The sequence below is a fragment of the Polyergus mexicanus genome, unplaced genomic scaffold (genome assembly GCF_030449975.1).
Source record: "Polyergus mexicanus isolate NDT 795.1 unplaced genomic scaffold, iyPolMexi1.0 SCAF_26, whole genome shotgun sequence".
Taxonomy (NCBI): Eukaryota; Metazoa; Arthropoda; class Insecta; order Hymenoptera; family Formicidae; genus Polyergus; species Polyergus mexicanus.
In genome coordinates this window covers 1,186,054-1,201,162 of record NW_027223346.1, presented here as the reverse complement: position 1 = coordinate 1,201,162, position 15,109 = coordinate 1,186,054, and the positions used below count along the sequence as shown (strand labels likewise).

General features: G+C 31.9%; 2 protein-coding genes across 11 annotated transcripts in view; one reads left to right on the top strand and one right to left on the bottom strand.

The window, feature by feature from the left end:
* Positions 1 to 14,627, top strand: part of LOC138943402 (uncharacterized) — a 120,190-nt gene extending 105,563 nt beyond the window's left edge. For 2 of the 6 annotated variants that reach the window (XM_070314230.1, XM_070314229.1), the window contains 7 exons: positions 11,786 to 11,890; positions 11,981 to 12,046; positions 12,133 to 12,248; positions 12,424 to 12,699; positions 12,821 to 13,028; positions 13,137 to 13,357; positions 13,436 to 14,627. In XM_070314230.1, coding sequence (XP_070170331.1) covers positions 11,846 to 11,890; positions 11,981 to 12,046; positions 12,133 to 12,248; positions 12,424 to 12,699; positions 12,821 to 13,028; positions 13,137 to 13,357; positions 13,436 to 14,444 — 1,941 coding nt within the window. In that variant the 5' untranslated portion in view covers positions 11,786 to 11,845 and the 3' untranslated portion in view covers positions 14,445 to 14,627. The other 4 variants (XM_070314231.1, XM_070314228.1, XM_070314227.1 and 1 more) reach the window with 4 other exon arrangements.
* The window catches only part of Ssp3 (short spindle 3), a 40,919-nt gene that overhangs the window by 25,380 nt on the left and 430 nt on the right, over positions 1 to 15,109 (bottom strand). The window contains exons 1-11 of one of the 5 annotated variants that reach the window (XM_070314225.1): positions 10,861 to 11,154; positions 10,129 to 10,350; positions 8,511 to 9,814; positions 7,483 to 8,225; positions 6,923 to 7,403; positions 6,551 to 6,733; positions 6,215 to 6,466; positions 5,638 to 6,084; positions 5,438 to 5,547; positions 5,233 to 5,356; positions 4,207 to 4,624 (exon numbers count right to left, since the gene is read on the bottom strand). In XM_070314225.1, coding sequence (XP_070170326.1) covers positions 4,478 to 4,624; positions 5,233 to 5,356; positions 5,438 to 5,547; positions 5,638 to 6,084; positions 6,215 to 6,466; positions 6,551 to 6,733; positions 6,923 to 7,403; positions 7,483 to 8,225; positions 8,511 to 9,814; positions 10,129 to 10,339 — 4,002 coding nt within the window. In that variant the 5' untranslated portion in view covers positions 10,340 to 10,350; positions 10,861 to 11,154 and the 3' untranslated portion in view covers positions 4,207 to 4,477. Of the gene's footprint in view, positions 1 to 4,206; positions 4,625 to 5,232; positions 5,357 to 5,437; positions 5,548 to 5,637; positions 6,085 to 6,214; positions 6,467 to 6,550; positions 6,734 to 6,922; positions 7,404 to 7,482; positions 8,226 to 8,510; positions 9,815 to 10,128; positions 10,351 to 10,596; positions 10,685 to 10,739; positions 11,155 to 15,109 lie in introns of those variants that run through there. The other 4 variants (XM_070314221.1, XM_070314220.1, XM_070314224.1 and 1 more) reach the window with 4 other exon arrangements.

Sequence of the window (15,109 nt, the reverse complement as noted above, 5' to 3'; positions counted from 1 at the left end):
TCGCTACATCTCCTTTATATTTTAATCTATATACATTGCTCGCGGACTTTAATTCGTTTGACAACTTCTTTCCCCTCCCTTTTTTTTTTTTTACGGTCAGCAAATACAATTTGCAGTCATCTAAATCCTTCTTCCGCGTATATCAACGCAAATGCAGTCACGCGTTACACGTATGAATCCTCAAGCGAAAGGGAGACGCGGCCTTAGAAGACAAATGATTTCAAGCAATTTACGTAGAATTGTAAATTTCTTCGGTCGACGGACCAGTGATAGGGAAACGTTCGCTGGTAGGGTAGGCGGAGAGGGGGGGGGGGAGGAGGAGGAGGAAATGGACGAACTCCCTCGGAATAATTCGTCTTTTTGCGTAATGGTCCAAACTATACAAATTTTTCCGATCAACAAGATAAAGAGAGTGGATGAGAATAATTCATCTGGATTTTCTTAAACATTTTTAACTCGATTAAAATCGCGTCTCTCTCGATCCGTGATACGCATCGCGATTCATTACGAAGGAAATAAATAGCGCTATTGGAGAAATAACAGACGGTTACATTTACGGATCATCTTTTCCATTTTTTTTTTTAATTGGATGTACGTCGATTACCTTCTCGTCGAATTTGACGCAGCGGTCCCATCGATTGTATTGTATTTAAAGCGTATTAAAACGCTCGTATATCGGGGGAGAGACACGGCAGTTATAAAGATAAAGACGAGAATTTTGCGCTTCTAATCCCGCTTATCGCTGAATTCTTTATTTGACGAGGATCTTTATCCCCGCGGCTCTTTTTACGACGCGACGTCTTTTTTTCTGGCCCATTTAGTAACGAGGTGACTCCCTCGTTTCTATTTTCTCGACAATCCCCGGTATCGCATACGGAGAAGAACCTGACCAATAATACCGGATAGTCTAAACGGAGCTGCGCGATTATATATACAATACGAACAGCAATAAAGGCAAAATGCCTGTATAAAACAAGTGAATTCGCTTCCAATATCTGCTTCAACTGTACGAAATTTGATAGTTATTATAAGTCGGACATGTAACAAACACACGAACATGTGTCCCTTGACTATATTGTATTAGTCTGAACGGAATGAAAATGGATAATGAAAGAATAATGATACCCGCGAGAACGAGATATAAATACCACAGAATCTTGTCTTGACTAATTGTTTTCAAGTACATGTATGTCGATGCGATTAAAAAGTAAACTAAAAATCAAAGATATTCTTACGTAATATTATATAAATATAGAATCTCTGAAAACAAATATTTCTTCTAGTCGTGGTTTTTTTTTTCCAGCTATTGTAAGAAAATTTTTCTTTAGCAGAGAATTCAAGCGTTATCATCCATCATAGAGAAATATCAAAACCGATATAAGAGATTATAAAAGTTTAGCAAATAAAAAAAAAATAGAATACTTTTTAACATCGTATAAAATTTGTGTATTTTTATTTTTCGATTCGATTCCTGTAATAATATATAGGTCATAAGTCTTCTCAATTGATATATTTTTATTTATTAATATATATTTTATTACTATATTTCAATTTCTCTGCAATTAAACACTGTTCTTCGTTAGAAAGCTAAACTTGGTTCGTTCGATTAATTTACTTACTTATGAAAAAAAGTTCACAGTTCGCGTATTTCGTGCATTTATACGCTAGATGAATTTATATCGAGAGTGTCTTGAAGAGTTCGACGATAAGAAAGTATCATTTTATAGGATAATATTACGTTTGCAAATTTATAAATCCGCTTCATTTTTATTTCTAACTTTTTCATTATGATTCATGCTATATGTTTTCGTAGCTTTCAACAGGATATGCTTTGCTTTAATCTTTCAAATCTCAATTTCCGTCTACTTTGGAAAAACGACCATTTGCTCGCAAAAAGATTTTAAACGATATAATCAAAACCAGTGAAACAATCTGAGGGAAGACTGTAGTCTCTAATAGATTATTCCGGGTATAAATTTTCGTTTCATAAACATTCAATTAGAGTTCGCAAGAATAAAGCGTCGGTATAGCTTTTCCTTGTGTAAAATCTCACCCGCGATTCACCGCGATTCTATCGAAGGGGGACGAAGGGGCGGTAGCTCGGAAAAATTGCAGCGCGCATTTCGGATTCTAGAACGTGCGAAGAGGTTGTTGAAGAAGTGCCGATAGAAGAAGAGGAGACGAGACAAAAGATTAGGCCCGATCCTCGAAACCCGGGCTTGATGGAAGTGGAAACAGGAGTACCCCATGTATATTCTCTCTCTCTCTCTCTCTCTCTCTCTCTCCTTTTCTCTTTGCGCGGACGGACTTTCCTTTCATCGTATAACTCGGCTCCATCCGCGCGCGTCACGTTCGTGCGTACGTGCACGCGTATCTGTATGTGGATGACGTCACTAAAAGCTCTCTCGCCGCTAATGCATTTGCGGAGAGGGATCCTTGGAGGGGGGGAGCGGGGGAGCGGGGGAGGGGGAGGGGGGACAGGAAGGAGGTGGCGCCAGTGCCGTATCTATGGAGCGTGAAGAATCGATGGCGAAATCATGCCGATGTATTGATGATACAACACGGAAAAATGATACGCCTCGTTAGACATACGATGAGTTTGAAAGCGTAAAATCTGTCGATGATTTCGGAAGAGACATGCGTAAAAATCGGATAGAAAATATACGGATATACGGTCTTACAAGAAATTCGAAAATGACGAATGCGCGCGATTGGGGTGAAATATCTCTTTAAGCATCAATAAATTCTATTATTCTTGTATTGCCTTATTGTATCGCTATAGGATAAAGATATACGCACTCGTTCAATATATGAGCATTATACCCGTATTATATACAACGAAATTATTTATTCAAAATGCATGACCAGAGATGTAAAAACGATCCGGTCGCGTTAATCATATTTGTTTTTTTTTTGTTTTTTTTTGTTTTTTTTTTTTTTTAACTAATTGCATAAAGCATTCGTTATTTGTTCGATACCGTATATGGTAATGTAAAATGACAACGCGTGTAAATCGTAACTCTTTTGTTTTGCTAACTGCGTACCAAAAATCATAATGAATTATTTATAACTAATTGAACCGCAAATCCAATAAAGATAATAAATAAAATAAACAGGAGATATCGAAAAGAGCAACATATATATATATATTTTTTTAAATTTATATTATTCCAATAGTAAAAAATTTTTAAACTTTGAAGCGTGATAAAAAAAAGCTAGAATTAACAAAATTATATAATAAAAGTTAGGCATCTCTCTCTCTCTCTATCTCTATGCGTACATTAATAAATATTATCAAATATGTGAATTAATTTATTGAAAGTGTTAGTATTTTCATCATTGCAATTGTCTGTAAACAGTACATAAATATATCCATCACTAATATATAAACACTAGTACATTGTGTTGAATACTATAATTATTATTACAGATAGGATACATGTTTGTATCCTCCTCTTTATTTCAAGCCTTCGACTCCGAAATTAGTATATATCGTTCTTTATTTACCTCGCACATCTTATACGTATAAGCGATGCGTCTACCACACGACTCTCGAAACGGGTCTAAAGGCAACCGCGATGTAAAATCGTGGATCCCGAAGAGTCTTAATCCTTATTTTGACAAGTTGGACAGAATAGACAGGATGACAGGGGCACGTCGTCTTTACCAACGTTGTCCCTTTGCCACAATGTCGAAACGAGATAAAAAGAAAAAGAAAAAAAAAGACACAAAACAAGCTGTAATCTGCATGCCTATCTATCACACTAACTCACTTTAGACGGCGATACGTTTATGCGCGTTCGACAAATATCATTGTATAGCTTGCCTTGTGTCCCGAAACTTTAATAGAGGAGATTTCTTTACTCCTATGATAGCAGGTTTCGAGAATTAGAACGCTCTTTGTAAAAATAGCGACGTTTTTCTAAACAAAGATTTGTTTACATTGATTTATATTCAGATCAGATACAACAAAAAAAAAAAAAAGTCAACTTACGTTTTTGGAATAATACCTTTAACTTTTTAATTAAAAGTAAAAAAATGCAAAAGCTTTGAAGAATAAAAACTCGGGGAGAATCATATTTACTCGAGATTTTTTTTTTTTTTAGTCGCGCGAAAAATAATTACGATCAAAAGTCCGGTGTTATCATTATTGTAAAGTATAATAATAATCACGAATAATTTTTACATCTCAAGACCCAAGATTACTGTATAAAATCATTCTATTAAAGTTTCCTTGAGAAATTAAATGCAAGATAAAAGATATTTATTTATCTGATTACCCTCTGAAACTTAATTTGACAATATTTCTAAATTTATAATTATAATTATAAAGTTCATCAATGCTTCGACATTGGATGGGAAGTACAAGAATTGTTATCGCGATATTCGGACACATGCAATACAGAATTGCAATCAGAATCGCGGATGTTGATTCAATTATAAAAACCAATATTTTTGCTAGAATTTTTTTAAAAGATTACCTGAATATTAATTTCGTTGCCAGAGCATTGTTAAAATTGTTTCGAGTAAAACATTTTGAGACATGACGCGCCAGTGCAGCCAACCGAATTATAATGAGATCCCTATTTGAAATAGTTGAGTCATTTCTTCTCAGATGGCAGCACTTATTGGATAAAGGTGTTGATTTAAATTTTATATATCGAATTTGATATATATATATATATATATAGAATAAATAAATTAATAAATATATGTATATATAAAATTATATATAATTGTATCTTAAAGCTTGTTTTACAACGCGAGATAAAAAGTTTTAACGGCAAAAATTTTTATATTGAAAAAAGCTCAGTAAAGAATTTTGTTTATTTACTTCAATTTGAGCAGAACTGAGAAATATGATTGAAAAATGATGAGAAAAAATATTTCAATTTATCAATTTTTTACAATTTTAGCGATATTTGGAGGATATATTCAAACGAATACGATACACAAAGATATTGAATAATAAATTAACTTGAATTTTTTTTTAATGTTATATTAATACTATTTAGTTTTTTCAATCATAATGCACATTCTCTCAATAAATAAATAAAATTGAAAAGTTAAATATACGTTTATAGAAGCATACTTTGTCTGTTAATTATATATATTATCGGATCAAAATAAATTACTATACCAATCTTGAAATTTTTCATATATTATAATCCATTATATCCTATGAAATCAATCACATTAACGCTATCAGAGATAGACTAAATGTAGACTTACCTCTAGACGTTGTAAAAGTAGATCCAAAATAACGAGAATTTTGTTGCTTAATAGAATGGCTTTTATATTCTCGATGTTTTCATTGATGGTCGCTTTGTAGACTCGACACAGTGATATAAGTGCTCTTAAATTTTAAATATAAACAGAAAATGTCTTATAATATTGATCAAATAAATTCTATTACATTTATGGAATTATTACTTACTTATTTGGTAAATTATATGATGTATTTTGTGTATTTAAGCCTAGGTTCAATAAGTTCGTTAGGGTATCAAATCCATTCAAGCATCTGAAAGCATCTTGATCAAATGGACACTGAAATACAATAAATAACAAGATAAATAGAATATAAAATGATGCAGAATAATCTTGAGAAAAACATAGTCTCTTTTCTGTAGAACTTACGGATTTGGAGAAGGCTCGAACAATTTCACCTAAGCAACGCTCCAAGGCAGCAAGTGCTATAGTTGACCATGCAGATTTGGAATGATTATTATATAATCTATCTAACTCTTTTAAATTGCGTCGAAATTTGACTTTATTGGCCGATTCGACGGATAAATTCTGATTATTTTCATTTTTATATTTATCCTCCCATTCTTGTCCGCGTAAGCTCATGCGTTGCTTTATCTTCCTACATCGGCGCTTAAGCGCTTTCTGCTTCTCTCTCGCGGCCTTGTTGTTGTTTGCGTTATTATTACTAACCACAGTGACCGAGACATCTCGTATTTGTGCGATATTAAAACGTTGAAGTTCGTCTCGCGATGGCTCGCGGTTATCGTGGGCATTTCGTACCGCTTCGAGATGCGCCTTTCCTTTCAAATGACTCAAAAGATGTACTTCGTTAGGTATCTGTAAAATATATTATATACAATTAACTATTATTTTATACAATATCTTTTAACAAGATATTTAACAAGATATAAACAAATATATAATATCTTGTTAAAAGAAAGAAAAAGATACATTATATAAAACTTACAATCGTGCCACATAAGGAACACTGCTTCTGAGCGGGGTAAGATTTAAGAGTGGGTGGCACTTCTTCCGATCTTAAGATTGAAGATTCAACAGCACGTTGCCGAATGTGCTCAATATTCTCCACGTGCCGTCTAGCGGATTCTTGCTGTTTCTGCGCTATTTTCTTCTGCAGCTCTTCCTGATTAGCTAGTTGAGCCGCGTGAAGTGCCGATAAGCGTTCTTCACGATCTCGTGCCTTTTCCCTCGCTAATTCCTAAAGAGTTAAAATCAAGATTAGAGAGTCATTAGATGAAAAAAATTATGTGACAGTGAGTAAGCATAATAATAATTCATTTACCTGCCGTTCTTTTTCTCTTTCAAGCTGCATTTTACCAATTCTCTCCTCGCGTTCTTGTCGCGCTTGTTTCATTTTTTGTATCCTTAGCTGCCGTCCCGCTTCCAAAGCTCTTCGACGTTCTTCGGCTGCGGCTTCTTTAGCAGCTTTCTCCTCCTGTCGACGTTGACGTTCTTCTTGAATCCCCTATATAACACAAGTCGCAGTTATTTAAAAGAATGTTATTAATATAATATATATATATTTAATATATCAATATAATATATTAATGTTACATGATATTTGTATTATATACATATCTTATATATATTCACAGAAAATGCCTAAAAAATCATTGAAAACTTGTACGTTATCTTTTTGTCTGGAAATATATACCTGTAATCTTTCTTCCTGTTCCTGACACAATGCCATAAAATCATGCCTCTTATTTTGTGCTTCAAGTTCATTGATAAAGGCTATTTCCTTCAATTTCGAGTCCTCATCGTGTGCCTTCCGCACTATTTCTAACAAATGTTGCGTTCTATTTTCCTCCGCCCTTTTAAGTCTCATTTCCATTCTGATCCGTTTGTCTTCTATTAATTGATTTTTTGCGCTTTTGACGTCTTCCACTTTATTTAATAACTCTCGCAATCGTTGCGATTTCTCCATTAATAGCTTTTGACGTTTATCTTGCGCGCAAGCTTGTTTTGCTTGATATTTTCTTAATGTTTCGGGGAGCGATCTTTTCCGTGACGGAGACGAAAATTTCTGATGCAATTCTAAAGCACGCCCCGGATAGCGAGCTACGAATGCGCGCAATTGTGCGAGAGTATCAACCTGTTCCGTCCAAGACATTCCCTCCAACATATTTTCGTACCTATAGTATCAATTTTATTAATAAATGTGATACACAATTATATCAAGACATTATATTAATATACATAATAAATATATACCTATCCTCTAAACTAATATCATCAGTGACACTACTAAGCGACGCTATAGGCTCATCTTCCATTTCAAGAACCATTTCACCATCTGTCTCGTCCGTTTCCGTGTCAATGTCAATCTCGGTAGATTCTAATTCCATGATTTGCCGTTTCAAGGATGCCTCTTCGTCCGATAGCTGCTGAGATCTTTGAGAATCTGCTTCTTCTGTCTTCCTTTCTTCTTCTAAAATAATTCTTTCTCTTTCTGCCTGAGCAGCCATGAACTGTTGTATGCGTTTTTCGAGTAACTCGGCATCGTTCTTAAAGATAGCTGCAATCACTGACGTTGAATTGTCACACAAATTTAAAGTATTCTTTTTCAGCGTATCTTCGAGATCATTCTTAATCGTAGATGTCATGAATTCTCCTTTCACTTTTTTAACTTCATTATTCATATTCTTGCCAGTTTTTCCTACAATGCATTTTTTCCTTTGCTTATTATTCCCATCGGGAGTGTAACTAGTCTTCTTTATCTTCTCTGACGGACTTTCTATTGACAAAGCTGGTAAAGATAGAGCAGTGCTTGGTTTATGAAAGCGTGTAGACATGTTCAGGTTATGAGTACTCCCTCTTCTACAACGGTTCCTAACTATTTGCCAGCCATCACTTTCATCCTTTGTCTTTGAAAGTGCTGTTTGTTTGGTTAAAACTTCTACTGATCCATTCATTTCTCTATTTTGATTTTTCTTTAAGGTATTTTGTTCAGATAACTGAAAAAATGTATTATCTTAAATTAATTTAGACTAAAATATATGTACAATTTGTGGTCAAAATGTAAATGTTATACAATATTGACAAAGATCTTGTGTATATGTAAATACATTGTTAAGAAATTAACAAATAAATTAAAAAGTCTTGTAAGATAATCGATGAAAAGTATATACATATATATAATTCTATATTTGTATTAATTTACTAAAATGTGTAAAATATATGTAACGAGTACATTATAGATTCAAATAAAAACTGCTCCTTAAAATACAATGGGGAAATACCTTGTTTTCAGAAGTTTGAAATCGTCCTCTCACAATAACAGATGTTCCAGGCCTTCTTTTATTCGAAGTAGATAAATTTTTGTCACTTAAACAAGTCTTACTTCTAATAAACTTTGGAGTTTCTGTTGAAGTTGATGATTGTACTTTAGATTTGGTTTGTGACACAGTTGAGTAAGCAGGTCTATTTGCATTGATTAATACAGAACCAGATGATGTGTTTCGAATATCCTTATGATTCGATTTATCAGCAATTTCATGGGGATGTTTATTTATTTGATGATTAACTTGATTAATTTTTTCTGAAGTATTTTGAGACACGGGTGTTTTTATATTTATTCTTTCGGTATTAATATAGTTGTTTTCATATTTTTTAATACTATCCTTCTTAACTTTGGCATTAATTTCATGCTTTCCCAATCTAATGTTTTTATTACATAATAATTTGCCATCTGCATTTTTCCCATCTGTCTTACTGTCTCTAATATTCACACCATTACTTTCTTTTTGCATAACTTCACAGTTACTACATGAAATTAGCTGAACATCCTTATCACTTTTACATGGTTCTCGTTTTTCTGTAGATAAATTAGAATCGGTTAGCTTTACAATGTTACTGTGCAAACAATCCTTTGTTTGTTTAGAAACATTTTTAACATCGATTTTATTTTTAAAATCGCACATCGCACCTTCATTTAACATCTTGCGATCCGCAAAACTATTGGGTTTTGATTGCACAAGTTGTTTCACAAATACTTTAAGTGCTTTTGTTGATGCGGATTTTTCTTTATTCGTTGTTTGATTTCCAATCTTATCTACTCCATTTTTGCGTTTTTCTTTAATATCAGAGGAACAATTTTTGCAAACATTGTTTTTATTATCTTTCAATAATTTATGACCAAATTCTTCTTTTACATGATTAATTTTATTGTCCGTTACAATAGTAATTTTATTTTCACATATGGTTTGATCGATTGGACTCTTGCAAGAAAATTCTGTTGGACTTATTCTTTGCAAGGGACTAGTACATTTTGGAACTATTGTAGAATTCCATATACGGCAAGGAGAAGTTTTTCTAACTTCCCAAGCCAAAGGAGTTCGTCTTAATGGTGGTGACGAATTTTCATAAGCCCACTTAACTTTGAACCATTCTATCAAGTTATGAAAGTCTCTGGTATAATTTTCTAGCACTAGAATAACTTCTTTACATTCAGAAATATTTTCATCTTCTTCGCACGTTTGATAAATACCATCAACTGCTCTTTGTAAATTTCCAAATAGAAATGCCCAATATCGTGCCTGTAATTCTATACAAACAATATACATTATTAAGAGTTGAATAATTTATGCTTTTATAAAAAACATTTTAGCATAATTGCAAACAATATAACAATTAAAAGTATTTGATATAAAAACCTGTCAATCTTTCTTAATGAGTTATTTAAGCTATTCTAATTTAAGGAAACTATGCAAATGAAAAGAAATTGTCTATTGTTAAAATTAAGTGTGTTTGAATGTTGTTCTATATATCAAAATATATATTAATCTTTTAAAATATCTTCACAGAGTTCTTCTAAATGTTATTTCCTTCTTTTTTTTACAAAAGAAACGGCTGTCTTACCAGATTTCTTATCACGACCTGTAGAAGCAGATCTCACTCTTGTAGCTGGTTTCATGGATCGTTTTGTTGTACCTGACTGAATCTGTCTTGGCACACTGGGCGGCTTCTTTGTAATTTTCTCTATATTATTTGTACCAACAGGTACATTAAAAGCTACCAAGTTTCTGGCTGCACGACCTTCTTCCTGGATGAGTAACCTGACGTCTGCCATTTTATAGATATCTAAAATGATGAAAAATGCAAAATTTAAAAAAATGAAAAATACTTAAATATATAAATATTTATCAAAAATAAACTTATTAAAATCTAAGAAATAAAATATGTTGTAAAACATACTAAAAAAAAAAAAAAAAGAACTCGATAAACATGTACAATATACAGAACAGCTCAACAGCCAATTGTATTTAAATGAACACGTGCTAAAACAGGATTATCATCATGCATTAGCATCGTAATGACATGACCTACAGTAATGTCATTTCGTGTTGATCGGCTCTTGCTTAGGTTATATTGTAATTAAATATATATATATATATGGTTTAAGTAAACAAGATGTATAATCATTAGTTGACGACACGTCGACAAGATATATTTGATAAACAAATAATTACAGTTTCCCACGCTATCTTCTCTAACGAATGACACTCGTCAACTACTCGCTACTGTAGTTGTCAAACATATAACTTATAGTTACATTTGCATGCGTATTACACGTATTACATATACACATACATATATCTGTGATTTTTATCTGATATTTATGAGAAATCGCAGAACGACGATCGCCCGTTCCTCGCACGATTATGTTTCGTAAATGACATCTGAGAAATAATACATAACATTTTACGCATAATTATACATCAGACAGGGATAAACATAAGTTTCCTGGCTCTTTGTTGGTTATATTAGAGAGAAGCCTGAGATCTGAGATCTATTTGATTGGCTGCATTGAAAACTACTGTTATTTACTTCAGATTGGATTTTTCGCGCATATGCGACGAACGCTAGAGAGGGAGAGAAGGGGAAGGCGTGGGTGACAGGTGCAGTGTACATGTGCACAATTATATGAATGAGTCTCCTAATAATTAGAAATAATAAAATCATGAAAAAATTGTGTTATATATACAAACTTTAATGATTTTTTCTATTTGAGATCGAAGACTTTTACGATTAATAAATCTGTATTTTCTTCTCCTTGATTTTATGTCTGGTTTCGTAAGATCTCTTGCGGTATAATGTGCATATTACTCGAATATCTTACGTGATATATTTAAATAATAATGATGGAAATAAATAACATGGATGAGGAAGATGAAAATGTCGTGATACAAGTATGACGATTTCACGAAAATTTGTATATTTAAAGAAATCATATTGCTTTCATAAACAAAATGATGAGGTTATATTTACATATACATTCTTTACTATTTTGTTTGTGAAATTAGAATCAAAAATATTGAAAATAAATTAACGCATACATTGTATTATTTATTTTTTCTAATCTGACAATATGGTTTTTTAATTGATTTAAATATATAATATTAAAATTTTTGTGTTCGTTAAAAATCCAAATTGCAAAGATAATCATTTAAGTAAGACTAAGAATTGAAACAGAAATAATATTTGTCAAAAAACTTAATATCTATTTATTTTACAGGGTAGCGCTCTTCATGAACATCTGTCAAACTTGGGTTACACAGACTTTGAAAGTGTATCTATGTCCAAGCCAACATTTTTGGAAGAGAAGCAATATTTAAATATTGTAACTTTTATATACTATCTGTAATGCATGGGTTCATACTCTTGATAAAATATTCTTTATATTAAAAATATATAATTTTGATTTTTCTAGAATATTAAAAGTACTATACAGAAGATTTATGAACAGTTATTTTCTTTTTATTCCTGGGTGACACAGGTATTGTTTTCTTTAATAGCAATCAACTAGCATAATTGTATAATTTGCATTCTATTTATTCGTATTGCGCAATTTATTTTTTGCAGGAAAAGAGCATTTCTGAAAAGCAATTGAATACCATTTTGAATGCAAAAGCTTTGTTGAACGATCATCTTTTTGTGATTAATAATTTTGTAAGCAAGTGCAATGACAATTCTAAAAAGTAATTATTCTTTTGTATAAAATATCTTTGTATGTCTATTTACACATTATAATATTGTTTTATTTTTATTTGTATAAGGTTTATGTGCAATAAAATAGATAAAATAGATAAAAACATCTTGCATACAAACAATAAAAACTCCAGAATTATATAATAATGGAATTATTGCTTGCAGAATAAGGCTGAAAGAATTAATTATGACTGGAGTAGTATTAATCTCTTCAACATGTATTTCAATGTGTAAATGTAAGGTGTTACCAATATTATTTGCATCATCTGCAATCTGTTATGCCAGTTATATAAAATACTCGCGTTTTTGTATAAATAGAGATTTAAAAAACGTTATATCATTACAAAATGAACTTCTTGCTATGTGTAAAGAAAGTCTTAAGATTTTGCGACGTAATTGTAAAACAAAATTAAATTTTGACACAAGTTCTCAACAATTTTCGTAAGTATTCACGTAAACTCGGCAAATTGTTTAAAAATATTAATATTTCAAATACAAAAATATTTAAATCGAGAGATTAAAATCGGACTATTGTTATTTTCTTTTTCTTTGTTTCTACTAGTCATTTCATGGAAGAAAAGGTGCAATATCTGCAATCTTTAACAAAGACTTTAATCGAATTTATGGGAAATATTACATGCATCTATTACCAATGCTCCTTATTGGTTGCAAAATTATTGCCACCAGATGTATGTAACGAAGAATTGTTTACAAAATTCGAGTGTAATTCATTTGAAATATCTGGCGAAATCGACTATCAAGCATTAAAGGTAAATAGCACGACAATGATTTATATATATACATATATATATATATATATTTCTTTATGATAAATTCTCTTCTTGTATCATATATCTTAATATTTTTTTTATTTGCAGAAATTGTATCACACCTATCTTCTGGTACAATCAGAAATGTTGTATTTATTAGCTATTGCGTATGACAGCAATACTTGGATGCATCGTTGTCAAATGATTCCTGAAACGAAATTAGCTCATATAATTCACATCTTGATTAAGGAATTGACAGTACATAAAATCAAATTGTCGGAAATTATTAATGCTTATTATAATTGTAAAATGGAACCAGTACGACCTAAGTAAGTTGAAATGCATGCTTATGTTTATATTTACTATGAACAACTATGAACAACACATCATGTTAGACTTTTTATTAGGGCACAGAGGACCAAATGGCAAGATCCGACTGTTCAGTTGGATTTGGCATCGTACAAGCTACAATTAGCCTATAATCAAATGTTTTCAATATTTAAAGATATTGATGACTACATTAGTCAGGAAATTGGCATTGATAGTGAAACAACTGAGATATTGATGCAAAAGTTGGATAGAGCATTCAAAGAGATTGGTATAGCTAAGAGTCTAACGGAATTTGTTGTTTTACTAATGGCAAGATCGGGATTCCATAAACCAAAGGACGCTCAGTCTGTAACTAATGATACTATGATAAATCAGAATCCCAGTTTGCCTGTAATAATGGATTCAGATCCAGAGATTCTCGATGAAGTATTCGAGGAATATATAAAAGATGACTATTCAGAATCTTTACACAAAGAAACAGATGAGTATTTGTTGGAACAGCGAAAACTGGATAAACTTTTGGTAAAGAATTTTATGAGCGAACTGAAAGAAGCTCTAGTTGATAAACAAAAATCTATGTCTGAACGAGAATCGAAGGCCCTACAACGTATATACAAAAACATATCAAAAAATTCTGTATCGAATACTGAAGACAATAAGGATTGTCGATTTATACCCATTCCACCACCGATGCCTGCTTATTACATATGGTCAAATCCATCAAGCGACATTAATTTGAGACATAAAAAAATAATTCCTTCCACTTGTAGGATTAAAAATGATTTATCTATTCAAGAAGAGATTGATGATTCGAATGGAAATAATGATTCAGCAAAAATATTAAAATACAAAAATATTTTTAATATACCATCCATGAAAGCCTGCGAAACAGAAAATGAGGAATCTCTTACATATTTACCCCAGATTCTGCTTCAAACACAAGCTATGCAATTTACTACAAAACTACGACCCACTTTTCTCCAGGAAGAGACATTTGTAGGAAGTGGTGAAAATTCCGAGGATGAACTTATAGATAATTCAAGTGATGACGCAAGTAATAATAATGGAGAGAATGAAAATTTATGAAATATTAATACAAAAATTTAAAATAGTGCATTGCATATTTTATATAAAATTGAAAGCTAAAAATTTGGAAATTGAAAGTTCAAATGTAATTTATCCTATAAAATTACATCAATCAGGCAAATATGCGATTATTAGATGCACATTATATGTATACATATGTATATGTGTGTTGTATGTGCGCGTGTGTGTGTGTGTGTGTACATACATTTCAAATAAAATATAAATTTAGAAAAATTTACCTTACATAATTATTCCAGAAATGATCTAAATAAAAAACACGAATGGATTAACTAAGTTTCAGCGGTTTTTTTTTTGTCTCTTGCTTTCTATTTCAAACAAAATATATACAATGTTTTTTATTTTCTCACATATGAAAAGTGCTGATAAAAACAAAAACACTAATTCGATACTTCATCGATGATGGTCAGTAACTTTAACTTTAGCATGTATGTAAAGAAGAATACCTTTACGAAAATTTATTAGATTGCGTTTGAAAATCTACTTGTCCGATAAAGGATGCGTTCAGGAGACAACCGTTGAGTAGCAATCGAACGTGATTGGTTCTTACTTTTAGAACCAACAAATCAACGTCGAGGGTTGACAAGACGATGCTCAACGTGTGTCTCCTGAACGCATCCATTGTAAGGTTGAGTGACCAATCAGGA